The sequence below is a fragment of the Tursiops truncatus genome, chromosome 19 (assembly GCF_011762595.2).
Source record: "Tursiops truncatus isolate mTurTru1 chromosome 19, mTurTru1.mat.Y, whole genome shotgun sequence".
NCBI lineage: Eukaryota > Metazoa > Chordata > Mammalia > Artiodactyla > Delphinidae > Tursiops > Tursiops truncatus.
In genome coordinates, this window is record NC_047052.1 from 52,663,295 (window position 1) to 52,691,153 (window position 27,859).

A 27,859-nucleotide genomic window follows, 5' to 3' on the forward strand; every position below is an offset into this window, starting at 1 on the left:
CGGAATTTCTGGGTCTGAGGGAGGATGAGATTGGGACCTGAAGCAGGAGGGAGGTGGGCTCCAGGAAAAGTGTCCCAGACCCGGGGTTCTAGGGAGCCGAGGTGGGAAGCCCTGTGGATCGAGGGGGCGGGAGGGGGTAGGGGCCGGGCCGCAGTAACAAAGGCCTCTCCCTCCAAAGAGCAACCCTCCTCGGCCCCGCCTCCCTGGCCCCCCGCCTCCCCTGATTGGTCGGCCTTCCTGCCCGTCAGCACCGCCCCCTCCCCGGGTCTGCAGCAGCTCCGGCCGCCTCGTCGCGCCCCCCCAGCCCCCTCCCCCCGCCCCCGCCGCCCCCCGGGCCGGTGCAGCCGCAGGCGGGGTCCCCCTCCCCCTCCCCCTCTCCCCCCAGGCCTCGCGCGCCCCGGACCGGCCCCCCCTTTCCCCTCCCCCTTCGCGCCGCTGCTGCCGCGATGCCCCCCCCTGCGCCCGGGGCCCGGCTCCGGCTTCTCGCCGCCGCCGCCCTGGCCGGCCTGGCCGTCATCAGTCGAGGTACCGCAGCGCCGGGGGCGGGGGGCTCGGCCGGGACTCCAGGGTCCCGGGCGGGGATTGGGGGCTGGGGAGGGCGCAACCCTGAGCAGGGAAGAGGAGGCCCCCGGACGCGGAGGTCTGGGCCCGGGGGCGGGGGCTGCATCCTCTGGCTGGGAAAGGGGTCCTCGGACGTCTGGATCCATGCCCGGAGGCGGGGGTCCGCGTCCTGGGGCCCGAGCCTGGGCCTAGGGGCGGAGGTGTGCTTCTCCGGGCCGGCGAGAGGGTCTCGGACACCTGGTCCCGGCCTGGGGGCGGGAGTCTGCGGCTCGGGATCGGGGAGGGAGATCAGAAGCTAAGTAAGGGTCCCCGGGCAGAATGTCTGAACTGAGTTGGTGGGGGTGGGAGGAGGGTAGGAAGGGGGATGCCCCGTCGGGGGTCTTCATCTCTGCGTGGAGAGGGTCCCGCAGGGGGTTCCTGCCTGAGGGCTGGGGTAGGCGTTTCTGGGGAAAGGTTGGGGGGATGGTGTCTTCCCAGGGTCAGTAAGAGGAGGGGGCAGGGGTGTCTATAGACCTCCGTCCCAGGGCCGGGAAAAGAAGGGGGTGGGGTCTGGTCTCCCAGCTGGGAAGCGGCTGAAATCCCCCAGCTGGGTGGTCTAGGTTGGGAGAAAGTATTAGTAGTTGGACGGTTGCCGTTATGTGGGGGGCAATGGAGCTGGAGATCCAAGAAGTTGGGGTGCTGGGCTGGGGACTCAGATGTGGAAAGCTCTGGCTGGATATTTGGGTTCGGGGCAGGACGGAGCCTAAGAGACGGGCAGATTGAGGAGGGAGGGAAGGGAAGGGTTAACACGGGGTCAAAGGGTTAAACTCAGCCCTCCCAGTGGGGGAGGGGGACTGGGGCTGGTCTTTCGTAGAGCAGGAAGGGGAGAATGGAAAGTGGGGAGGGGGGTACTGGGGAGTGAACTTGGCAGTCTCTGTTTAGAGGACATGTAGCTGGATCTCGGGTCTCCCCAGCGGGCTGGCAACCTGGGGATGGTCCAGGAGATGCCCCCTGAGGAGAGGAGGGGAGAGCAAGGAGGCAGGGGGCAGGGGACAGGGTTAATTCTGTGCTTCCAGAGCATTCCCCCAGGCCCTGCCCCAAGCCAGGATCACAGAGTCAGGGACACACAATCGGGAACACCCTAGAACCCCCAACAGTCTCAGCGAGACAGCGACAGCGGCTCTCAGCCACCCGCCCACACACACCGAGCTCGCACAGCCACAGAGACACCCATCCCCCTGGTCTGACCCGGAGCCGCACCTGCAGACACCCAGGGTCACATAGACCCGGCCCTGCACACACAGGACACAGCATGCTGAGCCGGAGGGTCACTCCCTCCCTGGTGCAGACCGTCTGAGTGCCCCTCCCACTTGACCCGTCTGCATCCCTGCCTGTCTGTGTCTCTGTCTCTGTCACTTGTCTCTTTAGGTCTCTCTCACGTCTCGGCCATTTCCGGAGGCTCCCTGGCTCTGGGTGACATTCCGTTTGTCTCTGTCTCTGGGTCCCCTTCTCTCCATCCCTGCTGGGCTCAGCACAATTTCACATGTGTCCCTCCCCGCCTCTGGAACTGCGTCTCCATGTCACAGCACGTGTGTCTCTCTGCCTCTTTCTGGCCCCTGAGATGTACCTTGGTCCCCATTCACTTCTGGGAGCTCACGTCTCATCTCGCCCACTCATTTTCCTCCCTGTCCTTTCACTGTCTCTGGCTGTCTCCCGTTAGCTCTCTCTCTGTCTCTCTTCCTTCACTCTCAAGTAACTTCCCATTTCCTTCTACTTCTACTCTTCAGAACCCTAGAAATCACTGCTGTTCACAGGTGCTGGGCTGGGATCTTAGTGGAGCCAGGAGGTGGTCTGTGACCTAGGTCAAGTCCAGTCCCATCTCTGAGCCTTTTGTCCCCCATCAGAGAACTGCAAGCAAGGGGGATAGGGCGGGGTGGGGGATGAGCTGAGATGGGATTAGGGAGGCAGAGAGAGAGCCCCCCTCACCCACCCTCTGACCGTTGGGGCTGAGCAAAAGCCAGTGGAAGATACTGCATCTCCTCCTCTCTTTTATTCATTGGATGGTTTCCAGATTACGGGAGGAAAGCATCCACTACAAATCTGCATAAGAGCAAACCCCACTGTGTCCCGCTCCCCCACCCTCCCCAAACCCACTCTCGAGAGGGAACCGGCGTCCCCAGCCTTCTCCCGCCTACACCGTCAGACACGCAGTTCAGCATCTGTAAGGGATTGGTTAGTTTGTTGATGTTTTTCCCCAGATAGAAACAAAATAAAGCCATTTCTCTGCAAAACTGGCTATTTTCCCCACTTAACTCTACCTCCCCAACATCTGTAGATATTATTCTATCGTTCCTTTTTTTTTTTTCCCCTTAAATTCTTTATGCCAACACACACACACACATCCACTTACAAAAGCAGATGCTGCAGGAGATATGGGGTCAATTCTTCTGCCATATTACACGGAGTGGGGACAGGGTGAACCTGGGCGTGGGTGACCCCCCAGGCCCCCCCGGTTTGTCTGGACTGGGGGCGCCGCCTCATCGGCTCATTTAACAGGTATTTACTGAGCACACAGTCGCTGTTCTAAGCACTGGGAATCTATAAACACAGCAGTGAAGTCCCTGCCCTCGCAGAGCTTACATCCTAGTGGGATGGAGAGAGCTCCACAAACTAAAAAAACCTCAGAAGTAAACAGCTAATTTCAGAATGTGACGATTCACGTAGAGAAAATAAGAATGACTCGGCAGGGCTTCCCTGGTGGCGCAGTGGTTGAGAGTCCGCCTGCCGATGCAGGGGACACGGGTTCGTGCCCCGGTCCGGGAAGATCCCACATGCCGCGGAGCGGCTGGGCCCGTGAGCCATGGCCGCTGAGCCTGCACGTCCGGAGCCTGTGCTCCGCAACGGGAGAGGCCACGGCACTGAGAGGTCTGCGTACCGAGAAAAAAAAAAAAAAAAGAATGACTCGGCAGACAAGTTGGCCTTGTGACCTCAGGTGGTGTCTGAGCAGCTGAGGGGAGTTCAGACTGAAAGGACGGGAGAAACCAGCCTTGGAAAGATCCCGAGGGAACGGCAGAGGCAAGGGCCCTGCGGTGAGAACCAGCGGAAAGGAACAGGCAGCATGTGGAAGGTTCCCGGGCTCTTGGCTCTGCAACCAGACTGCGGGCATCAGTGATAAGAAGGACTTGGGAGATCAGCAAAGAGGAAGAGGGCTCTGGGGGCTCCTCAGTGGCCGTTAGACCAGGCCCAGCCCCTTCTCACGGCTCTTCCCTGCCAAAGCCACACGGACCCGCACTCACATGGCCCCCACCCCTCCCTCCAGCCGGGCTTCTGCCACCAGCTCCCCAGACGCCCGCCACAAGTTCACACACACCCCTGGGCCTCGGGTTCCCCATCTGTGAGTTCTGGGATGCTGGAATCTAAGCATCCCCTGCATTGGAGGGTCCCATTTCCACCTAAGTTCCTTTGAGGGGCGGCAGGTGGTTCTTATCTCCAACTCAAGGTCACTCAGCTTGTTAGAAATCCCCTTCTCTTTTTTTTTTTTTTCTGTTTTTTTTTTGTTGTTTGGCTCCGTTGGGTCTTTGTTGCTGCACGCAGGCTTTCTCTAGTTGTGGCGAGCGGGGGCTAATCTTCAACAAGCTTCTCTTGTTGCGGAGCACGGGCTCTAGGCATACAGGCTTCAGCAGTTGCGGCCCGCGGGCTCAGTAGTTGTGGCTCGTGGGCTTTGTTGCTCCGCGACACGTGGGATCTTCCCGGACCAGGGCTCAAAGCCGTGTCCCCTGCATTGGCAGGCAGATTCTTAACCACTGCACCACCAGGGAAGTCCCAGAAATCCCCTTCTCTCAAGAGAAGGGAATTCACCCACTGCAACCTTCATCCCTTGGTTTATCAAACGGGTATGAGAGCCACTGGTCTGGACTGGCAGAGACCCGTGTGGTCCGTCCCATCACCACTGGATCTCCCGCCAGGCTGGCACCTGCCCCATAAGCATCCCATCAGCCAACATGCATAGAGCTGTTTGCAAGCACTTAACTAGCAGGCACTGTATTGAGCCCGTTGCTTGGGTGACCTCCTCTCATCCTCTCCCCCACAACCCAATGAGGGAGGCACGACGATCGTCCCCACTTACAGGTGGGGAAACTGAGTCTCAGGGAGGGGAAGTAACTTGTGCAACCCAGTGGCACAGCTGGAATTTCAACCCTGGCAGCCCGGCTCCCCGGTCCGTTCTTATAGCAGCCTGGTCATGCTGGCGTGGTCGTGGCAGAGCAGATGCTGACAGCGCGTCTGTACATGCGTCGCCGACTCAGGGGTGGGTGCTGGGCATAGAGCAACCTACAGGCCAGACCTGCTCTGCCCCCCTCCCTCCACTCCCGGGGGACCGACACCGAACCGGGGGATAACAATAGATGTTTCTTTAAAAAGAAGGTGCTGTTAGGAACAGCTAGCATTTCTTGGGCCCTTTTCGCTTGCTAAGTGCTGAGCTAAACATTTTGCTTGCACGTTCTCATGGAATCCCTGACAAAAAACCCTCCGAGGGACGCACTACTGTTTTTCTCCTTTCTACAGTTGGGGAAACTGAGGCTCAGACTGGCCGGGGGTCACCCAGCCAAGAAACGGGGGGACAGACATTTGCTCTATCAGCCCAGACTCCTTACGGCTTTCTTAGCGAGTCTCTAGAGACCATCCATCCCCTCTACAAACAGTTCCCTGCTCAGAGCTAAGCCCAGCTCTGGGGGACACAACCAAGATTCAGGCCCTCAGGGGACTCCCGGCCAGGTAGGGAAGACACCCCTGGACACTGTCCCAGCTGAGTCAGAGGGTACGCAGTAGAGAGAGTGGAGACTCTCTGCCTTGAACAGTCCGGGAGGTCCTTCTGGAGGAGGGGGCATTTGAGTTGAGGTTTTGAAGAATGTGTAAGAGTCCAAGAGGTGGCAAAGCATGTTGTAGGAATCCATTTACATTCACTCATTCAACAAATATTTCCCAAGGCTTTCCAGGCCAGGCCCTGTGCTGGAAGATGTTGGGGATACAGACCTGAGTCAGACCTAGGCTCTGCCCTCAAGAAACTTATAGCTGGGACTTCCCTGGTGGTCCAGGGGTTAGGACTCCGCACTTCCACTGCAGGGGGCACGTGTTCAATCCCTGGTCAGGGAACAAAGATCCCACATGCCGTGTGGTATGCTCAAAAAAAAAAAAAGAAACTTATAGTCTGCTGGGGGAGACAGATACAGTCACCACAGCTGTAAGGGAGGTAGTCCAGGCATTGTGGGAACACAGACTAGGGCTGGAGGGAGTAGGGAGTCAGAGTTTCCCAAGCAGAATTCCTGCAGAGGGGACCTCATGTGCACTAGCTTGTTTATTTTTATATTAAACATCTCTTGAGGCCTCCTGTGGACCAGGCGCTGAGCTGGGTGATGCTGGAGGTGGGGAGACCCAGGCCCTGCCCTAAGAGGCTCCCTTCTGGTGAGGAAAGCAGACCTGAAAACAGTGCAGGGTGACTGGGACTGAGACAGAGGGAGGGGCTGGGCCCAGTGACAGGGTGGTGGAATGGCTAACCTGACCCCCACCCCCATTTACCAAAGCCCAGAGAGGGGAAGGGACTTACCCAAGGTCACACAGCATGGAGGGTCCTCCTGAGCCTGGAGTCTGGGAACTGCATGAGACAGACATGCAGACCCACAACATCCAAAGTTATAGACACACAGACCAGGAACCGAAGACCCACTTGAGGTAACTTCATCACTCATCTCCCAAGACTGCCCGCAGCCAGGGCCCAGCTGGGCATGCTGGGGAAACAGATGGTCTGAGCCAGGCCCTGCCCTGGAGAGGCAGCTGGGGGAGGCAGAGACCTCAGATCCACGGAGCCGTGGGAGCAGAGCGGGCGCTCGCATGGGCTCGGATGGGCCATCTCTCCTAGGAGAGGCCCCCATGTACTAGGTCCCTGGAGAAGGAGAAGCGTTTTGATGGGAAACAGTGGGAAGGAGGGAGAGGGGAGAAAAAGTGGGAAATGCAGAGCTGGGCTACGCTAGGGGAGAGGAAGCAGGAGCGTGATGCCGGGGCCCCGGACTCCAGGGGGCCATGCCGAGTGTTGGAAAGATCCCTCTGGCAAGGAGTGTGCGTCTGTCTGTCTTTCTGTCTGCTGTACATATGATCAAGATCCTGCCCACCTCTGTGAGGTCCACTCCCCACCCCGGGAGCCCCGGGTTCTTCCCTGAAGTGGGGCACCTTAGACAGCTTCCTCGGCAACCCCCAGACTGGGGTTGTCCTCCTTGAACCCTGGACAGTGGCTGTCACAGGGCTGGGGGGAGGGGGGCAGGTGGGGTGATTTTGCCCCTGGGAGGTATCTGGCCATGTAATTTTGGTTGGGGCAGGGCAGCTACTGGCATCTAGGGGGTCGAGGCCAGGGGAGCTGCGGAACATCCTACACCGCACAGGACGGCCCCACAAGGAAGAATCACCCAGCCCCCAGTGTCAACGGTGCCGAGATGGAGGAACCTTGGTCTAGGATGTGTGTGACCAGGGGTATGACAAATCCTGTGGGGGTGGCGGGTGTGCGGATAGGGCCGTGTGTGATCTGATCAGAGGTGACAGCGGGAGTGCACGCGCCCGATTCTTGGCCCAGGGCAGCCCCTTTGTATTTGAGAGGCTACAACTGTGTGGCTGTTCCACTGCACAGGCCGTATCTTCATGCACGACTTTCCAGGGTAGGGCGTGGGGATGAGCACAGCCCTCCGGCTGGTAGTGTCACTGTGACCAATTCAGCCAGTGTGTGTGTGTATGTGTGTGTGTGTGTGTGTGAGAGAGAGAGAGACAGCCCTCCAGGTAGGGCTGTAACCGTGTAGACTTTGCACCTGCGTGTGAGGGCCCGCTGGTGTCAGCGTACCCGTGTGGGGCCGGTTGTGTATGGTGGGGCGGGTCAGGGTACCATGTCCCTCCGGTGGCGGAGAGGCGTGCTTCTGGGAGAGAGCTGTCTTTTCTAACTGACCTTCTGCTGGGTGTGTGTCCCGGGCTGCGTGCGTCAGCGTGAGTATCTAGGTCTCTGTCCCGCTGAGCAGGACCCATTGCCATGCGTGGGACTGTCTCCTGGTCCCGGGGCTGGCTCTGCGCATCCTTCCTGGACCCCGGTGACTGTGTGTGTGTCTGTCTGTCCCCTGGCCGCCCCCTCCTTCCTAGGGTTCTACGTGGCAGCATCCTCTCTGCACAGCTCAGGACGGGCAAGTCCCTTCCCTCCCTCCAGGGCCCTTCAGATTACAGGAGCGACTCTGGCCCAGGCGAGCCCAGGGTGAGGGGCTGCAAACCCCCAGGGCCTGGCGAGCCCACTGCACTGGCTCTGGCCCAGCCCCGAGGGCCTCTGGGAGTCGTTGGTGGGGCACGGGCAATTAACTCATTAGATTAATTAGGTCCTCATCCTGGGGTGGGGGCCAGGGCAGCCCTGTGTAGACCCGTGCGCCCTGGCGTCCAAGGTCATCCGGCCGCCTCCTTTCCCCTCCTGGTGCTGTCTCCATCCGCCGCCTCTGCGTGCCCAGCTCCCACTCCCTGGCCCCGGTCCAGCCGCTGGCCACGGTCCACAGAGAGATGAATGACGGGGGCGGGGGGAGGCGCTCCAGCGCGCAGGCGGGCGTGGGCATGCGCCCTCAAGAGCGTGCCCCACCGGGCACGGGCACACGGGGGAGTCTGTAGACGCGAGGCTCTCTGTAGCACGCCTCAGCGCGTCCTGGGCGTCTGTGCTAGACGTGTGTCCGCGTGGATATTCGTGTCCGTCCGCGTTTGTGTGCGTGTTTGCACTTGCATGTCTGGACGTCTGTGCACTTATGTGGGTGTCGAGGGTCTCCCTGAAGCGTGTCTTCCCACGTGTTTCTGAATTAATGTGTGTAACTGTGTGTATCCGTGTGCATGTGTCTGTTACATCCGTATATGTATCTGTGTATATGTGTATCTATGTACCCGTGAGTCTGTGAATATGTGCATGTGTGCCTGTGTACGCGGATATCTGTGTATGTATGTGTGGGTTCTTGAATCTGTGTGTATGTGTGTCTGTACACTGTGAACATGTGTGTGTGCCTTGTGCCATGTCTGCACGTGTGTCTGTGTACATGTGTATCTGTGCTTGTATACGTACCTGTGTGCACATCTGTGCGTATCTCTTTGTATCTGCACATATGCAGTTCTGTACTTGTGAATCTGTGCATATGTCTGTGTGTGTGCACGTCTGTACACAGCATCTCTGAGTGTGTCTATGTGTCGGTGTCTGTGTGTCTGTGTGCACATGCATGTGTGTTTGTGTGCTGTGATTGTGTGCTGTCTCTGGAGGTACATAGGTTTGTGTGTCCCAGTCTGTCTGGGTCAGTGTGGGCTTGTGGGAAGGTGTTGCGTGTGTCTGCTCTGAGTGTGTCTGCCATGTGTGTCTCTGAAAACAACAGTGAACGTGTATGCCGGTGGGTGTGGGAGGTGTCTGTATCTGCGGGTGTGTGTGTGTGTGTGTGTGTGTGTGTGTACAGATGTGTACAGTCCCGCCGAGCTGAGCTGCCCTTCCCTCCACAGGGCTGCTGTCCCAGAGCCTGGAGTTCAGCTCCCCTGCGGACAACTACACAGTGTGCGAAGGTGACAACGCCACGCTAAGGTAGGGAGACCCGGAGGGTGCTGCCCCTTCACCTTCCTTGGGGGGAAATGGTCCTGATCTCCAGGCACAGCCCACACCTCCCCTGTCAAGAGAGAGGTCACTGGGGCCCAGCCTCTGGGCCCAGGCCCGCCCCTGGGCCTCAGTGTCCCCATCTGTCAAATGGGTGGAGGAATGGTGACCACCACCTGCGTTGTTGTGAGGATTCAAGAGTCTGTACACACGCCCTGAGCTTAGAGAGCCTGGCACACTGTGCCTGCTCTCTGCCTCCCCAGTCTGGGTCTGTCCCCCTCTCTCTGGATCCCTGTCCCCCTCTCTCTGAGTCTCTGAGCCCCTCTCTCTGGGTCTCTGTCCTTCTATCTCTGGGTCCCTCTCCCCCAGTGTGTCTTTCCCCCCTCTTTTTGGGTCTCTGACACACAACGATCACTCAATAAGCATCAGCTGTCATTCTGTTCTGCACTTGGGCTCACAGCTCTCCCTCTCTGAGGCTCAGTTTGCCTACCTGTGAAGTGGGTGCAGTCACACCTGCCTCCAAGGACTGCAGTGGGAACTGGAGATGCAGTGGGCCTTCCTCCCCCCACCACCAAGCCCCCGTGACGGGGACCCTGGAGGGCCGGGGGGTGGGGTGTGAGAGAGAAGAAAACCACCCTGCCCTCGTCCTCCCCGCCAGCTGCTTCATCGACGAGCATGTGACCCGAGTGGCCTGGCTGAACCGCTCCAACATCCTGTACGCGGGCAACGACCGCTGGACCAGTGACCCGAGAGTGCGGCTGCTCACCAACACGCCCGAGGAGTTCTCCATCCTCATCACCCAGGTGGGGCTGGGCGACGAGGGCCTCTACACCTGCTCCTTCCAGACGCGCCGCCAGCCGTACACCACTCAGGTCTACCTCATCGTCCACGGTGAGCCCTCAGCTGCGGCCCTGGGTGGGGGTGGGCGGGAGGGGCCCGGGTGGCGGGCGCAGGGGACAGGGGACCCTCATGTCCTCGCCGATCCCTGGGACACCGCCGTGGGAAGGCAGACACACACCCTGCCCTCACGAATTCCAGCCAAGCAGAGGGAGGGAAAGTCACAGGCAACTTCTAGGGCAGGAGAGCTACAGGGCTGAGCGTGGACTCGGAGGAAGACCGCATTCATTCACTCAGCCCTGTTTACGGAGCACCTGCTACCTGCAAGCATTGCTCCGCGGGCTGGGGACAGAGGAGGAGCCAGGCAGGCTGTCCCTGCCCCTTTGCAGGTGACTTTCCAAGGAGAGGCAGCTTCCCAGACATAACATCTGAGCTGAGACCTTCAGGTGGGTGCAGGGCTGGTCCCGGAAAAAGAACAGCACGTGCGGGGGCTGGATGCGCAGAGTGGGAGAGGTGGGGCTGGAGAAATCCACGGAGAGGGCAGGAGGCTGCCTCACGTGGCATCAGAGGTGGTCTGGAGTGCAGGGAGCACTTGCAGAGACAGGACCACAGGGACAGCCCAGCGGGGCCGTGGACAAGCCCCGACTTGAAGCCAGATTCCTCCAGGTTCCAAGCTCACCGCCACCACCCAGGGGCTGAGGGACCCAGAGCGAGCCGGGCGGTCTCAGACTCCGCATCTGCAAAACAGGGATGACGCTGTCATGTATCAAGTCCAAAACATCGTCAGCTGGAAGGGGCACCTTTATTTTATGCCTGGCTAGAAATGGGGAAAAAAACAAAACAAAAAACCCCTCCCAGTGAAACACTGGCGTCCTACGCCATAAAGCCATCCTGACTGGAGAAATGCGCACACGGGTGGGTGGAGGTGGGAAACGCCCCTGGGTGTTAGAATTGATGAGTAGCGCAACATCTACCCCAGAAGGCAGTAGTGAGGGTTTAATGGGTTAATTTTTGCCAAACACTTAGAACACTGTAAACTTACACACAGGAAGCACCATACGAGCATTCGTTAAATAATTTTTTTAATAGTAATACTAATCAATAAAAATAGAGATGGGGAAGGAGGAATTCAGGCCAGAAGATAGAAAATAGAAACCAAGTTAGGAGGAAGCTGGAGAGAGACTGAGAAGGAGTGATGGAGACAAGACCAGCAGCTGGGGAAGCAGCCAGACCCAGAGGGAATGGAACACACAGGATTGCTTCCAGAAAGAGGAGTGTCAGCTGGACCCCTGGGTCTGAGGGGGGAGGGGCCGGGGGCCTGGATCCTGGGTCTGAGGGGGGCGGGGCCGGGGGCCTGGATCCTGGGTCTGAGGGAGGAGGGGCCGGGGGCCTGGATCCTGGGTCTGAGGGGGGAGGGGCCGGGGGCCTGGATCCTGGGTCTGAGGGGGGCGGGGCCGGGGGCCTGGATCCTGGGTCTGAGGGAGGAGGGGCCGGGGGCCTAGATCCTGGGTCTGAGCGGGGAGGGATTAGGGGCGGGGACTCCTGGGTCTGAGGGAGGAGGGGCTGGGGGTCTGGACTCTGGGTCTGAGGGGGGAGGGGCCAGGGGCCTGGATCCTGGGTCTGAGGGGGGAGGGGCCAGGGGTCTGGACTCCTGGGTCTGAGGGAGGAGGGGCTGGGGGCCCAGACCCCTGGGTCTGAGGGAGGAGGGGCTGGGGGCCCAGACCCCTGGGTCTGAAGGAGGAGGGGCCAGGCCTGGATCCTGGGTCTTGGGAGCCCACATCTGGCCTCTCACTGACCTTCCCTCCGGCCTGCAGTCCCTGCCCGCATCGTGAATATCTCTTCGCCCGTGACCGTGAACGAGGGGAGCAATGTGAACCTGCTCTGCCTGGCCGTGGGGCGGCCGGAGCCCACGGTCACCTGGAGGCAGCTCCGAGGTGAGGACCCCACCCCTGGCCGAAAGCCCCTTCCCCCACTCCGCAGTCTGGGCCCCTCAATTCCCCATATCCCTAGCTAGATACCCAGGATCTCCCATGACCCCCCTCCCTTGATTCCCCCGGAACCCTTGTGATGACTGGATTTCCCCCTCCTACCCTGGCCCTGCTATTTCACTGGAAGACCCCAGAGCCTTGGAGCCTTCCCCACGTGCCATCCCAGGCCTGGGCGTTTCCTCCAAATCACCTCCTAGATCCCAGCTTGCCCCACATCCCCGACCCCAGCAGCCTCAGTCTCTTTCCCCCCAGCTCACAGGATTCTCCTGGATTCAGACCCCTAGCACTAGATGGCCAGAGCCAGGTTCCAGCCGTGGCCCTGGCCCACGCTCCCGTCTCCTGCTCGCATCACTACATTTCTACCAGATGCCTTAGGCCTGTGGTTCTCAGAGTGTGGGCCCCAGACTGGCAGCATTGGCGTCACCTGGAAACTTGACAGAAATGCACACTCTTTGGCCCACCCCAGAGCTCATGAGTCAGAACCACCCCTCCCCACATCACCACCACAATCTGTCTGAACAAGCCCTTCAAGGGATTCCAGTGCTAGGGCTAAGAACCATGGCTGCCCCCAAACAGAGAGCCAAGGGGCCTGAAAGGGACATTCCAGGTCCCAGACATCACCCACTCCCCTTCTACCTAGATCTCTACTACCATTTCCGAGATCCCTAGATCCTTACTCACGGGGTCTTTGGAGACCAGTTGTGCCGATCGGTAGATCCCTTGGGACCCCAGAACCCAGTAACTAGGTCTCAGGTCCTTGGATCCTCCCCTAGTGGTTCACCTGAGCCCCACAGTCCGGGGCTCGAGTCTCTGGATCCCCGGATGCTCTGAGTCCCAAAGGGTCTCCTGAGCCAGCGCTCTGTCACGAGACCCCAGATATCTGGATTGCTGACCCCAGTCACCAGATCCTGATTCCTTGGGCCCCGAGGGCTAGATCCCAGAACTCTGGATCCTCCCCACTGGGTCCTGTGAGCTACACGATCTGAGTTATGGACTCCCAGATCGCTGTATCCCCTGAACGCCCCCAATTCTAGGACCCTCCCCACTGGGTTCTAGTTACTAAGCCCCAGATTCTCATTCTGTGCCCCACCCCTAGCAGGAGATCCCAGGCCCGGCAAGCCCCTCCCCATTCCCACTGACCCGGGCACTCCAGGCCCTGCGCTGTCCGCCCCGCTGATGTGTGTCCGTGTTGTGCCCGTGTTGTCCCGTGTTAAGTGTTTGTGTCTGGCCCCGCCCCCTCCCCTCCCCTACCCCCACAGATGGCTTCACCTCGGAAGGTGAGATCCTTGAGATTTACGACATCCAGCGGGGCCAGGCCGGGGAATACGAGTGCGTGACTCACAACGGGGTTAACTCTGCACCGGACAGCCGCCGCGTGCTGGTCACAGTCAACTGTGAGCCCCCCTGGCACTGGGCACGAAAGCGGGGCGGGTCCTGGGTCCCTGGGGATGAAGGGTGTGAGGGAGGAGGAAGGGGGTGAGTCTGCGCGAGGAAGGAGTCTTTGTGGGGGGGGATGCTGGAGACCTGGACTCCTGGTAAGGAGAGAGGAGCGGGCTGGGGGTGGGACCCCTTCGTCCGCACCCGGCTAGGAGAATTCGCTGACCCTGGTCCCTCACCAGATCCTCCGACCATCACGGACGTGACCAGCGCCCGCACAGCCGTGGGCCGGGCCGCCCTCCTGCGCTGCGAAGCTATGGCCGTGCCCCCCGCGGATTTCCAGTGGTACAAGGATGACAGACTGTGAGGACGGCACCGGGGCCGGCCGTGGTGGTGATGGTGGCGGGGGGGGGGGGGTCCTTGGTCCTTTGGACCGCGGGGAGGGGGGCAGAGGGAGCAGAGTACTGGTTCCTGAGAACTTGAGGGTCCGGCTTCTAGGTGTTGGGGTCCTCTGAGCCCCAGGAAAACTGTGGTGGCTTACTGGAAATTTGGGTCCCAGAATGATGAATGCTGGAGCCTGGTCTCCTCCAGCTCTTCAGGAAGAAGGTCTGGGATGGGGGTCGATACTGAGGATCCGGCAGAGAAGTTTTAGGGTTAGGGGACCATTACATCTGGGGTCTAGCGGGGCCTGGGTGCCCCTAGTGGTCGGAGGTACACACTGAGAGAGTCCAGTGTCCCTGAGGGGCTAGGCTTTCTGGAGAGGGGCGTCGGCGGGAGTGGCCCGAGGTAGTGGCGCTAGAACCCGAGGCTAGGGGTCGCTGGGGTAGGGAACAGAATGTAGGGTCTCCAGGGAATCGGGGAGCCTGACAGTCAGGGAGTTGGGCTTTCCGCCTGGAGAGGGCCCCGGGCCGGGGTCCTGCGGCCTGGTCCCTCACCCGGATCCCCGGCAGGCTGAGCAGTGGCACGGCCGAGGGCCTGAAGGTGCAGACGGAGCGCACCCGCTCGATGCTTCTCTTCGCCAACGTGAGCGCCCGGCATTACGGCAACTACACGTGTCGCGCAGCCAACCGGCTGGGAATGTCCAGCGCCTCCATGCGGCTCCTGCGTGCGTCCCTGAGCGGCAGGAGGGGCGGGGCCGGAGCGGCGTGGGTGGGGCCGGGGCTGAGTGGGCGGGGCCAGAGAGGTGGAGATGCCGGGCCGACCCCAGACTGTCCCCGAACTTAGGAAAGAGACGCACCCTCGACTGAGCAAGAAACCGATCCCTTCTACAGACACATTCATTGGGCGCCCACTAAGGGCCAGGCGTTGGGTGCTCGGGACACAGCAATGCACAAAGGAGCCAAGGTCTAGGGACTTGCACAGCTTACAGTCTAGCAGTAGTAGAAACGCAATAAACAAGTAGACACATAAGTAAAATGAAAAGCCAACGAATACATACACACATAAATAAGCAAAAAAAAAATCTTGCATATCAATAAGGGCTACAAAGAAAATAAATAATAGAATTGGGGATGGTAGCATTGGATAAGCTCATCAGAGAAAGCTTCCTGGAGGGGGTAACATTTGAACTGAGACCTGAGTGGTCGGGAGAAGCCAGCCCGGCCAAGATCTGTGGGGAGAGCTTTGCAGGTGGAGAAGACAGTCATCAGCCAGATGCTTAGACTAAAACAGTCAGAGGACAGGCACACTGAGTGAAAGAAAGCCCAGAAAGGTCCCCAGGAGGCATCCTCAGACCACACCCTCAGAGCAGAGACAAGACGCTCGGGAGAGACACACATGGGGTCTCCCCACTCTGGGCCTCCTCCCCTGACCCTCTCTCTTTCCCCAGGCCCAGGATCCCTGGAGAACTCGGCCCCAAGGCCCCCAGGGCCTCTGACCCTCCTCTCTGCCCTGGGCTGGCTGTGGTGGAGGATGTAGGAAGAACCCAGTGCCCTGGAGTCCCCCCGCGGGCGGTCTGAGGCCGAGAGCAAGAGGAGAAGGGGGAACAAGCGCCGCGGGTCTCGAGGGGGCAGAGGAGCTCTAAGAGGAAAAGGAAGAGAAGGAGGAAAGATCTTTACAGAACCCATCACTGTGAGGGATAACGCAAAATTATGCATCTTTCTACAGCCATTCTCGCCACTGTTCACCTTTCCGATTGTGACCCATCCCCGGCCACCCCACACCCGTCTCTTAGCTCAGGCTGTCAACTGGATCGCGTGTGTGTAGTGGGTGTGAGCGTGAGCCTGCACGCGCGTGTGTGCGTGTGTGTGTGTGTATGAATGGGTGGGAAAGGGAGCTCAGCACTCTTCCCTCTTCGACACCCCGCACATCCACTGCCCCCAACCTTGCTGTCTCTCACCTCTGGCTAGAGGTAGGTATGGGGGCTTCGTGCCGGAAGCTGTGAGGAGAGGTTTTCCAGGCTCCCTGCTTTCCCAATATACGCATTCACACCACCCGCTCCCCACCCTGTTGATAGGCTGTCTCCTGGGCAGGTTGGGAGTAGGCAGGGCCATCACGCTTGCCTGCCAAGCTGTCACTCAGCCTCTGTGAGCAGGTGCACGATCTCCATCTTGGCTCTGGGCCTCCCTGCTGTCAGCCGGCTGGCTGCCTGGAGCCGGAGGCCCCATCACTGGCTCAGCGGCCTAAGACCTTCCCACTTTTCCTGTCCCTCCCCACCCTGGACTTTCTGGCCCCCTCCTGGGCCAATCGGTGCTTCCATCCAAATGTCAGGCTGGTGCCTGTTGTCACCTGTGTGTCTCAGTGCTTTGCCCTACCCTGCCCCCACTCCCCTCGACCACCTGCAGCGCCAACCAGCTGCAGCTGGCCCACAGGTGTGGGCTTGCTGGGCTACCACTCCCTGGCCTCTCCACCGGCTGAACCTCCTAAAGGCTGACCTGACCACCCTCACACACACTCAGACACACACACACACACACACACCAGCGACTGTGACCAGCAATAGCCCCCCGGCTCCAGCTGTCCTGTAGCTGGTGACCAGCTGTAGTTCCCCCCAGGATGGGCAACTGTTATCAGGAAGGGGCTCTGATTGTAGGAACACCCCGCCCTGGCACACCACATCACACAAGGTGGGGGAGAGAGAGGCATCAGACATCCTGAGCCCAGACCAAGATGCCAAGTCACCAGCTCCAACTCCCGGGAGACCCTCTATAAACACCCACCCTGAACTACACCACCCAGAGCTTGGGACGGGGAGAGAGGGCAGAGCAGGGGCAGAGGGGCAAGGGGCAGTGACTGTACCTCAGACGGGGGCGTGGACCCCATCCCACATTGTCTTCCATTCCCAGGGTCCGGGGGACAGGGCGGGCAGGGGGAGGGGTGCAAGGGAGGGGGGGCGGGGGGCCCTGGGGGCCATGTGTTCCAAGTCATGGGGAGTGTTGAGACCACCACACCAATAAACGCCTTTTTCCAAAGCCTCCGCCTGCAGGTGTCAATGTCATTAAGGATATGGGTGAGTGGAGGGCAGAGTTGTGGTCATGGGTGGTGCCTCCCCAGCGTCACTTCTGCCCTCCCTTTTCTCTCTGGTAGATTTGTAACTGACCCATTTGCAGAGGTGGCACGATTGGCTTAAGCCACTCAGCATAGCCCGCTTCCCACTGTGACTGGTTCAGAGGTGGGCACGTGGCCCAGCCAGCCCACTGAGAGAGTGAACAGCAGAGCTGTGTGGATTTCCTAAGAAGAGACGCTCTTCTGCTGCATCACGCGGCTCAATGGCGTGAAGTCTGGATCTGCAGGGCTCCTTTTCCCATCGCATGGAGAGATCTTGGGTCTATGGGGATAGCCACGGTGGGGAAGACAACACGTGGAGCCTGAGAATGATAGAAACACTATGGAATGCAGAGTGGAAGGTCTAGAGAAACTGGGTCCATATGACATCACTGGAGCAAGTGGATCAAAACCTAACCTGATGCCCACATTCACTTACATAAGCAATAACATCCCATGTATGTTTAAGCCAACTCATGTTAGGTTTTCTGTTTCTAGTGATTAAAAAGGAAATGAAAATTCTAGCTGATACAGATGTAGAGAGTCCAGGTATCCAGGACCCCAGCCACCACCTTTTTAAAAAGATCCAAGGACTGTATTTCCTAAAGGCCTCTTCCACCCCAATCTTTAACCAGAATCCTTTCCTTCCTTGAGACAGACGCTGGTTGCCTATACTTCAGTTGTTGCCACTTTCCTCTTTGCCCACCTCCCACGATACAGGCTGAGATATTTGGTTGCCCAGCCTCCCTTGCAGTGATGTGGCCAGTTTTTGCTCAATGAGACATAAGGGAAGTTTACTGTTAGGCTTCCAGGAAATTTTTTCCCCCACTCATGAGAGGAGAGGAACGCTGCTCCCTTCCTTTTGTCGTCAGATACAGTTGCGTGAAGATCTGAGCTGCAGCAGCCATTTTGCTACGTGAGGCAATATGCTGACCCACTGAGGGTGGCAGAGCAGAAGGACACAAAGTACCCAGGTACTTGATGGGGTCACTAAGTTGCTGAGTCAGCCTGAAACCACCTACCTCCATCCCTTGCCATCATTTATGTTGTTACTTACAGCCGAAAGAATCTTCACTGATGCACTCCTTAAATTTCCAATGAGAAACCCAGGTGGAAAAGGAGGCCATCCTGCTGGGGATGGTAGCGGCAAGCCCGGTCCTTCACTGGCCCCAAATACTTGATCAGTCAACAAATATGGATGGCCTGCTGTGCACCAAACTCTGTGTTAAGCGCTGAGGATAACGACACGGTCTCCACCTTCGTGGAGCTCCCGGTTAAGAGGGGGTCGGAGGCTAAACAAATAGTTATGTGTTTAACTACGAGGAGCAGGTGGTTCAGGGCCTCTGGGACCTAAACCCGTGACTGAGGCACGTTAGGGTCATGGGTTAGGGAAGGGTCCTCTAAGATGGTAACGGTTACCTTTACACTTGAAAAATGAATGACATAGGGCTTCCCTGGTGGCGCAGTGGTTGAGAGTCCGCCTGCCGATGCAGGGGACGCGGGTTCGTGCCCCGGTCCGGGAGGATCCCACATGCGGCAGAGCAGCTGGGCCCGTGAGCCATGGCCACTGAGCCTGTGCGTGAGCCTGTGCTCCGCAATGGAAGAGGCCACAACACTGAGAGGCCCGCGTACCACAAAAAAAATGAATGACATAGAGCAAAGAATGTTGCTCCAGGCACAGTACACTCTGGGAGCAAAGGCCTGGAGGCAAACTTAAGTATGGTGGAGAGAAGCAGGGGTGAAACTTCTGGAAGGGAAGGTCAGAGAGGCTGACAGAGGCCAAACCACAAGACTTTGAAGGTCATGATGAGGAGTTTGGACAATATCTGAAGGGCAACGGGCAGCCATAGAAGGGCTTAAAGAGAAGAGGAACGCGATCTGATCCAAGATGAAGACCCCGGGAGCTGGATGGAGTGTGGCCTGAAGCAGGCAAACGTTGACATAGGAAGACCTTTCTAGAGAATGGAGGCAGGCCGCCCTCTCCAGCTCGGGGCAGCACAGCAAGCCCTCCCAGTCGGCCACAGGTCCTTGACTGCTTGGAGGTTGTGCAGGCCACACTGTTAGGTCAGCAGGAGTCTCTCCTAGCCCAGAAGTCCCATCTCCTTAGCTGCACAAATACAAGGCGAGTCTTCTGCGCTGAGAGAGGGAGACAGGAAGTCCCACCTTACGGGTCCAACCTTCAGTCACAACAGGACAGGAGGTCCCCTACTGCTGCTGGAGTGAAACAGGAAGTCCCGCCCCAAAAGTCCTGCGCAGAGCAGGCCACTAGCCCTGGTCACACGTGCGTGGCTGTCCGAGCAATCTTGGGGTCCCCACGTGGAAAGCTGACTGTCCTCGGACCAGAGGCCTGGAAGCGAAGGGAGGGAAGGGGGACAACTTCAGGGGTTGCCCTGGATGTGACATAACTCACCCTTTTCTAGAGCTAGCTCGCACCATTCCAAAATTAGCTGAGTTCCCTCCGTTTGCAAGGAGGAAAAAGTGTCTAGCCACCCTTGGGAGAGATAAGACATGCAACAACCCAAATTTTATGGGGAAGAAGACGTTCTATCCCACTTCAGAGAGAAAATGGAAGTTTTGCCAATTTTTATGGAAAAGAATGAAGGCGTTTTCCTTCATTTGGCGGGGGGGGGGGGGGGGGGAATTGGAATTTCGCACTTCTTTTAATATATATAAAAATTGGATGGGAAGTCCTGTCCAACTTTTATATATTAAAAAAAAAAAAAGACAGGGAAAATCTACCAATTTTGTAAACCAATAAGAAAAGCTGGAGGAAGAGAATTCAAACCATCTCCTCTGACTAAAACACAAAAAGTTCCACCCCCATTCCAGGACACTGGGGCACCCACACTCACTGGGTGGGCCCTGGTTGGGCTAGGGTCCTCCAGAGGAACTTCGAGGGGCAGAGGCTGTGGGGTCTGCTCTGGGGTCACGCTCTGCATCTTATTTTCCGGTACGGTGAATACAGGGGTCAACCTGGGCGTACGCTTCTTTCTGTTAGGAGTCTTTCCTGGGAAAGGGAGGAGGAAGAGAAATAGAAGCAGTTGATTGGCTGCTCTGACACCCCCACGCAGTCAACGGCAAGGGAAACTGGGCTGAGAGGTGGAGCCTTACGCTGATTGGCTGATATGGAGCTAGGCAGGCAGGTTGGATGAGGTAACTGCTGCTGATTGGTTCAGATGCTGAACCAATGGGACTCTTTGTAGGGAACCTACGACTCGGTCACTCACTCACCTTGAAAGCGGCACAGATAGCAGATGCCCAGGATGAGAAGTGCTGCCAGGAGTCCCAGGCCCAGTAGGGAGCCCAGGACGATGCCAGCGATGGCCCCGGGGCCCAGGATGGGGCCTGGAAGAGACCAAGAGAAGGAGGATAAGGAGAGCGGGGGCCAAATCTGGACCTGTTTCCTGAGCCCCCTGCCTCAGCCCCCCGTCAGAACCCAGGAATCTGGGACCCCAGCACTCTCAATTCATTTAACATTTCCTTAGTGAATGTGGTGTGCCTGGCATTCTGCCAGGTGGTGAAGCTCCGTTGGTGAGCAAACGAAGATACCTGCTATCGCGAGGGTTCATTTTAGGAGGAAATCAGAAACGAATGTGCAAATAAATAACATAATTTCAGATTGTGCTCAGAAGAAAAAATCAATGGGCTATGATAGAAAATATGGAAGGGGAGGTGACATTTAGAAAAGTGGGTGAAGGAAGGTCCTTGAGGAACATCTGAGCAGAGACCTGGGGAGTAAGGAGCCGGGCATGCTAAACAGGGGGAAGGGTGTTCCAAGCAGGGGGAACGGAACATGCAAAGACTCAGAGGTAGGAAAGAGTTTTCTGCGTTCAATGAAAACTGTGGGTGGATGACACAGAATGAAGGTGGAAGAGGTAAAGGATGAAGTTAGAGGGATTAACAGGGGCCAGAGCCTAGGCACGAAAGGCTTTTCAGCAAGGCGGCAACAACGTGATCAGATTTGCATAACTTCGGCTTCTACCTGGAGAATGGATTGTAAGAGGGCAAGAGGGGGCATAGAGAGAGCAGGTAAACGGCTGCTGCAGTCCAGGCAAGAGAGGATGGTGGTGTCTGACCAGAGTGTAATGGAAAGAAGTGGACGGATTGGGAAAGCATTTCAGAAGGAAGCGATGGGACCCTGCTGGTATTTGGGATGTTGAAGGTGATGTCAGCACTTGGGTGGTGCCCTGTCCCAGGATGGGAAGACTGGAGAGTTGGTGGGGGGTGGGGGGGAGGGTGTAGTTTGGGAGAAAAAAACCTCAAGAGATCTATTTTGGACATGTAAAGTCTGAAATGCCAGCTGGACATCCAAAGTGAAGATGTCAAGTCTGGAGTTCAGAGGTCTGGGCTGGAGATCAGACATTTGAGAGTCATCTGAGTATTAATGATATATAGGGTGATGAGAGTGGACAGGCCACACTGGGGAGAAATATAGGTGGAGAAGAGGGCTGAGGGCTGACACATCCAATACTTAGAAGTTGGGGAGTGTTGCTGGTTGAACTGTCTCCCCAAAAAAGATACAGTGATATCCTAACCCTCAGTACCTGTGAATGTGACCTTCTTTGGAAATAGAGTCTTTGCAGATGTAATCCAGATAATATGCAGAGACTTCTTTTCCAAAGAAGGTCATGTTCACGGGTACTGAGGGTCAGGACGTCAGTATACAGTAGTTCCCCCTGCCCTTATCTTCAGGGGATACATTCCAAGACCCTCAATGGATGCCTGAAACCACGGATAGTACAAAACCCTACGTATTCTATGCTTTTTCCAGCATCACTACTCTTGCGCTTTGGGGCCATTACTAAAATAAGGGTTACCTGAACGAAAGCACTGACATAGCGTGACAGTTGAGCTGATAACTGAGACAGTTTCAAACAGGCAGAATACTCCGAACAGAGGTGTGATTCACATCCCAGGTGGGATGGAGGGGGCCAGCGTGAGAGTCCACCACGCTGCTCAGGCACGCAATTTAAAACTTACGAATCGCCGATTTCTGAAATTTTCCATGGAATATTTTCAGACCACGGTTGACCCCTGGTAACTGAAACCTCAGAAATCAAAACCGAGGATAAAAGGGGACTACAGTGTCTCTGGGGGGAGACACAATTCAACCAATCAAGTCGACATGAGATCATGAGGGTGGGCCCTAATCTGATAAGACTTGTGTCCTTACAAGAAGACAGAGGCGGGGCTTCCCTGGTGGCGCAGTGGTTAAGAATCCGCCTGCCAATGCAGGGGACACGGGTTCGAGCCCTGGTCCGGGAAGATCCCACATGCCGCGGAGCAGCTAAGCCTGCGCGCCACAACTACCGAAGCCCACGCGCCTAGAGCCCGTGCTCCGCAACAAGAGAGGCCACCGCAATGAGAAGCCCGTGCACCGCAATGAAGGTCCAATACAGCCAAAAATAAAAACAAATAAATAAATAAATTTATATTTTAAAAAAAGAAGACAGAGGCACACACAGGGAGGAGGAGGCTGTGGGAAGCTGAGGGCAGAGACTGGAGTGGTACCATCAGAAGCTAGAAGGAGGCAAGCAAGAAGGCTACGCAGAGTCTCGGAGAAAGCACGGCCCTGCAGACACCCTGATTTCAGACTCCTGGCCTCCAGAGTTAGGAGAGATACACTTCTGTTGTTTCCAGCCACACACTTCATGGTACCTTATTACAGCAACCCCAGGAAACTAACACAGAGAAAGAAGGAAGATCCAACAAAACAGACTGACAGGAGGGAGCCCACGACAAGGGCTTCTCAGCCCAGGACGAAGCCCAGCGGCTCCAACTCACCGGCACAGCAGACCCGGCTGTCGGATGGGGTCCCTGGCTGGAGCCCCAGCGTGGGCAGGATACGAAAGACCCAGACCTGGGGCTTCTGAGGAAGGAGGGGCACCACAGCTGAGCGATCCCGAGGTCCGAGGGTGAGCAGGGAGGTCCAGTCCTTGGACATGGTGGCTCTGCTCAGGTCAGGGCTCTCCTGGGCCTGGATCTGGAAACTGCTAATCAGGGCCCCTCGCTCCACATCCCAAGTCAGCACTGCTGCATGCCGGGTTCTCTGCAGCCTCCATGAGGAGATAGAAGGTCCTGGGGAGGGGGCGGGGGTGGAATCAAGGTGGGGGTTGGATTCATGGGTCCTAGCAGGGAGAGGAAAGGGGGCCACGGGCCTGGACTCCTAGGTCCCAGGCGCAGAGGGTCTGGAGACCCCAACTCCTGGGTCTAAGAAAGGAAGGGACTGGGGGCCCAAACTCTTGGGTCTGAGGGTTTCATGGAAAAAGTGACTGGGGTCCAGGATTCCCTGACGGGTCAGGGATCTGGGGGTGGGAGTTCTAGGGTCTGGGGTCGGCGGAGGCCAGGGACCAAGATTTCTGTGTCTGAGGGAGGAGGGAACTGAGGGCCTGGGCTCCTTGGTCTGAGGGAGGAACAGGCTGGAATCCCAGTCTCCTGGGTTTGAGAGAAGAGAGGGCTGGAGGACCTGGGTTCCGGGAAAGGATGGGGCTCACCAGTGAGGGTGATCCTGTCGGTCCCAGCACCCAGCGGCCCACTGCACATCACGGAGTAATTTCCCAAGTCCCAGTTCAGGCTGAAGTTGCCGATCAGGAGCCTCTGCCCATCCTGGCTGAGCAGCAGGTGCCCGCGGCCTCTGGAGGCCAGGGGCCGCCCTTCCCGGAACCAAGATGCTCGAGAAGGGGGGCCACAGCCAGAGGCCTGCAGCGCCACCTCCACCTTCCCTGACTGTGTCTCCTCGACCACCGGATGCAGCAGCACCTCTCGAGGGGCCTCTGTGGGTGGAACAAACCCAATCAAGAAAGAGAACAGGTCCTGTGCCCTTTGATGAATCTAATAGGGCACCTTAGCCAAAAGAGGAAGATCTGCCCTTTCACTCCCTCCCTCATTCATTCATCTGATTTCCTTAACAAGGACTTAGGAAGTACGTGAGACAGGCCAGGTCCTGGCCTGGGAAACTCATATTATTCTCAACCATGTATTGCTCTGAACACGTGGGAAAGTGTCAGCCCTCTCCGTCCAGGAAAGAAATTTTGGCCCCGCCCCTACTTTAGGTATAGGAAAACCTCCGACCTTCTGTAGGGTTAGATAGAGGAAATCTCTCTTCCTGTAGTTGGGAAGTCCCCTTTTCTCAAGTTCTAATGGAGCAAAGAAATAGCCCCTCCTCCTCGGGAAACAGGAAAGAAGCTCTCACCCGGGGTGACAGTGCAGGTGCGCGTGGTCATCAGGTGGCGAGCAAGGCAGGTGACGGGGACGCCGCTGAGCCGGGGGTGGGCGGGGACAGCCTCCAGGAGCACCGAGGACACCGGTTCCGCCTGGACGCCTTTGGGGAGACCCTGGAACTGCAGGGAGGCGGCAGGGACCCCGCCGGGCCACGAGCAGCGGAAGAGGAGGACGCGATCCCCAGGACCCCCTTCGACTGAGCACTGTGGGGACCCGGGGGGCAGATCTGTAGAGGGGAGGGAGAGCTCAAGGGGTCAGTCAGCTCTCTCCCAGCTCCCCTCGAGCCCCGCCTCTCGCGCGTTCACTGCACTCCTTCTTCACCTGGCCCCGCCCTGTAGGCACTGACCCTGCCCCGTTCTCTTGCAGACCCCGCTCCCTTTCCCCGGCAACTCCTGGGCTAAGTGGGCAGTCGCAGCCCCACTGACTGCCCCCCTTTCCGAAGGAAACTTCATCCTCCCACACTGATCCCTGTCCTTCCAAACGTAACCCCGACCTTTTCTCTAGCTCCACCCCTTCTACCAGGTTACTTTGGCCCCCCTCTTTTTTTTTTTTTTTTTTGCGGTACGCGGGCCTCTCACTGTTGTGGCCTCTCCCGTCGCGGAGCACAGGCTCCGGACGCACAGGCTCAGCGGCCATGGCTCACGGGCCCAGCCGCTCCGTGGCATGTGGGATCTTCCCGGACCAGGGCACGAACCCGTGTCCCCTGCATCGGCAGGCGGACTCTCAACCACTGCGCCACCAGGGAAGCCCTGGCCCCCCTCTTTGATTACTCCACGAGTCGCCTCTTCCTACTGAACCCTCCCCTTTTCTGGACATCTAGAATGATTCCACCCCTTTCTCTCGTGACCCTGCCCCCTTTCCCAGGTAACTTCTTTCTCTTGCTGATCCCACTTACTGGCCCAAGCAACTTAGTCCCTTTCCTTGACTACTCCTTCATCCCCAGGAAGCTCCGCCCTCTCGGTGCTGGCCCTGCCCCCTCTCCTGGGCATCCTTGCTCCTCCCCTTCTCTTGTGCATCCCCCCCCGTTCCTTCTACTGGGATCTCCGCCCCTCCCTGCCGGTCACGCCCCACCATGCTCTTTCCCCCCGCCCATCCCCCCCCGGGTATCCCAGCCCCTTGCTGGTTCCGCCCGTTCTCCCGGGCATCTCCGCCTTTCCTGGCTGGCCCCGCCCCTCCATCCACCCCGCGGCTCTCACCCGCCACAAGGAGTCTGAGCAGCGAGCGGCGGCGGTGACCGGTGCGCGGGTTCGCAGCGAGACAGGCATAGGCGCCGCCGTGGCCGATCCGGACCGAGGGCAGAAGGAGGCGCGGGCCGGCGGGCACCGCGGCCTCGGCCGGGTCGGCCAGGCTCCATGTGATGTCGGCCGGTGGCCGCGAGGCGGCGGTGCAGTGCAGGGTCACGTTGCTGCCCACGGTGACAAAGAGGGCGGGGTCGGCGTCGCGGTCGGAGGAGACAGTGATGACCGGCAGATCCGGGCCGTCTAGGCGGAGGAAGGGGGTCGGAACCGCGAGAGTCGGGGTCAACTGGGACTCCTCCAGGATTTCCGGAGACTGGACCTCCAGCCCTCTCCTCCCCAGGGACTCCAGGAGCCTGAGCCCTCAGATCCCTGTCCCCGACCGGAGGTACCGCCGCACTCACAGAAAACACTGACGTTGGTCGCGGCCTCCGCGTGGCCGAAGGGGCTGTGGACGCGGCAGGTGTACCGGGCGTGGTCGCTGCGCGTAGGGCGCGCGATGAGCAGCTGGTCGCCCTCTACGCGGATCCGGGGTGGCTTCACTCCCGCAGGGTCCCCTGCCTCCAGGACGCGTCCGTCCCGGGTCCAGCTCAGCTCCCCGCGACCCGGCCTCCACCCCACACAGCGCAGCCGGAGCTCCGCCGCCCCCTCCTCGGTCTCCGGGGCCTCAGGCTTCACCGACACGTTGGACACGGGCTCTGGGAGAGGGGGAACGGACTCAGGACTCGGTTCTCAGCCCCCTCGTCCCTTAGGACCAGGGAGCCCCAGCCCCCTCCACCTCTTACACCCAGGACTTCGCCCCAGCCGAGGCCCCCTCTTAGCCCTCCTCTTAGCCCCAAGAGTCCTCTTCTTCTCACAGACCCATGAGTCTGAGTCCCCAGCTCTCCCCTCTCTGGGACTTGGGAGTCCGGGCTCCCAGGAGTTTTGGTCCCCAGGTCCAATTTCCCTCAAGCACCTGTCTTGACCCCCAGCTCCTCTTCTCCCTCCCTCCAGCCCAGAAGTCCTCTCTCCCCTGTCTAGGAACCCCTTCCTCTGGGGCAGGAAACACATCCTCAGAAGAGCAGTAATTTGCCCACAGCAGCCCCTGCAGCCAGCACTCTGGACCTCAGGGCCCACTTACCATATACACGCACAATGAACTCCCACATCTGCCGGGAGATCCCGGCCCGGATGACCTCAGCTGTGTAGACCCCAGCATCCTCTAGCTGGGCAGAGGAGAGTTCCAGACTCGCTTGGGTCTGGTTAAATCGTAGGCGGCCTTTGTACGTGGGGTCCAGGCTGATGAGAGGGGACCCTGGCCCCAGGGCCCCAGCTGCCAGCACCTTGGAACCTTGGCGCCAAACCACCAGAGGGGAAGGGGGACCAAGGCCAGGAACTGGAAGCAGAGGCAGCTGGATTGTGGTCCCCACCAGCACCGCAAGAGGGCCCCCCACTTGCGGGGATAAGCTTGAGGCAACTTTGGGATCCGCATCCTCAGGGGAGAATTTTGAAACTGGGGTCTCCACAGAGATGTTCGTATTGGGGACTTGCCTGTTGGAAGCTGGGGTCTTAACAGAGGAGGAAGGCTCCGGGTTTGGGGCAGGAACTCGAGAACCCGAGGCATGAGGAACTACTTTGGAACCAGGTTTTCCAGAGAAGGGGTCCAGCTTCAGCTTTTTGCCCTCAGCAGAAACAGTGGACCGGAAGGACCCGGGCACGTCCTTCAAATTCAGCACCTCAGGAGACCGTTCAGAATGAGGGATATCAGCTTTTGAACCTGGAGACTGATCTGGAAATTTCCAGCTGGGGGGTTTGATGGAGGGAACTTTCAAACCCGGGCCCTGGGAAGATCTTTCTGAGTCCGAGGAGAGATTGGTTCTCTGAATTCCTGAAGAGGCTTTGAAGGCGAGGACCCTTACTCCCGAGGCTGCAGAGGAAAAAGAAGGGAGGGAGTTGTTGGGCTGCAGAAAAGGGAAATGGTGGGCAAGGGGCTGGGGGGGGGCTTACCCAGCAGCAGGAAGAGTAGCAGAGCCCGTGAGGTGCCCATGGTGCCAGCTGCACCCGCGAGGAAACCGGGGCAAGACCCAGGGCCTGCACCCATTCCTCCCGGGCTAGACGAGTCCAACAGGACGGATAGCTTCCTGGGCGGGGAAGGGAGCCAGATCCAGTGGGAGGTGCCAGGATCCCCCACCCAGATAATATGACTGAGACACCCACCCCACCCCACTTGTCCTCATCAGCTAGTCCCGACTGAGGGGAGGCCCAGCGTAACCCCTGCACTCCCCACACCCTGGGGGCAGACGGTGAGACTGGAGTCCCAGCTGGAAACTTAGTAACAAATTTGTGGAGGGGGGTGGGGGGGTGACGTCAGGAAGACTTCCTGGAGGAGGGTCAGGTGCCCTTTGAGAGAGCACCCCGCCCCCAGCCTCCTGGCGTCTGGTCCACTCTGTCCTGCCTACATCTTCAAATACCCATGTCTGACCCTGCTCCCCCTCTGCTCTCCATGGTCCCCTGTTGCCCTCAGGGCCGAGTCTCAAAGGGTTATCTTCCACCCAGTTCTCTCTCCTGAGAGC

General features: G+C 58.5%; 2 protein-coding genes across 2 annotated transcripts; one reads left to right on the forward strand and one right to left on the reverse strand.

Annotated features, from left to right (window-relative positions):
• The first annotated feature begins 446 nt into the window (after positions 1–446).
• On the forward strand, positions 447–16,299 carry IGLON5 (IgLON family member 5). Its single transcript, XM_033844047.2, has 8 exons — positions 447–525; positions 9,079–9,157; positions 9,825–10,057; positions 11,818–11,937; positions 13,251–13,385; positions 13,611–13,731; positions 14,319–14,473; positions 15,197–16,299. The coding sequence occupies exons 1-8, from the start codon at positions 447–449 to the stop codon at positions 15,283–15,285; spliced, it is 1,011 nt and encodes a 336-aa protein (XP_033699938.1). The 3' UTR covers positions 15,286–16,299.
• On the reverse strand, positions 14,630–27,859 carry VSIG10L (V-set and immunoglobulin domain containing 10 like). The gene is made up of 10 exons (XM_033845529.2): positions 27,294–27,859; positions 26,428–27,213; positions 25,712–26,005; positions 25,269–25,553; positions 24,044–24,298; positions 23,346–23,624; positions 22,636–22,929; positions 20,083–20,196; positions 19,704–19,858; positions 14,630–19,198 (listed from the first exon to the last, which is right to left on the reverse strand). The coding sequence occupies exons 1-10, from the start codon at positions 27,385–27,387 to the stop codon at positions 19,127–19,129; spliced, it is 2,628 nt and encodes an 875-aa protein (XP_033701420.1). The 5' UTR covers positions 27,388–27,859; the 3' UTR covers positions 14,630–19,126.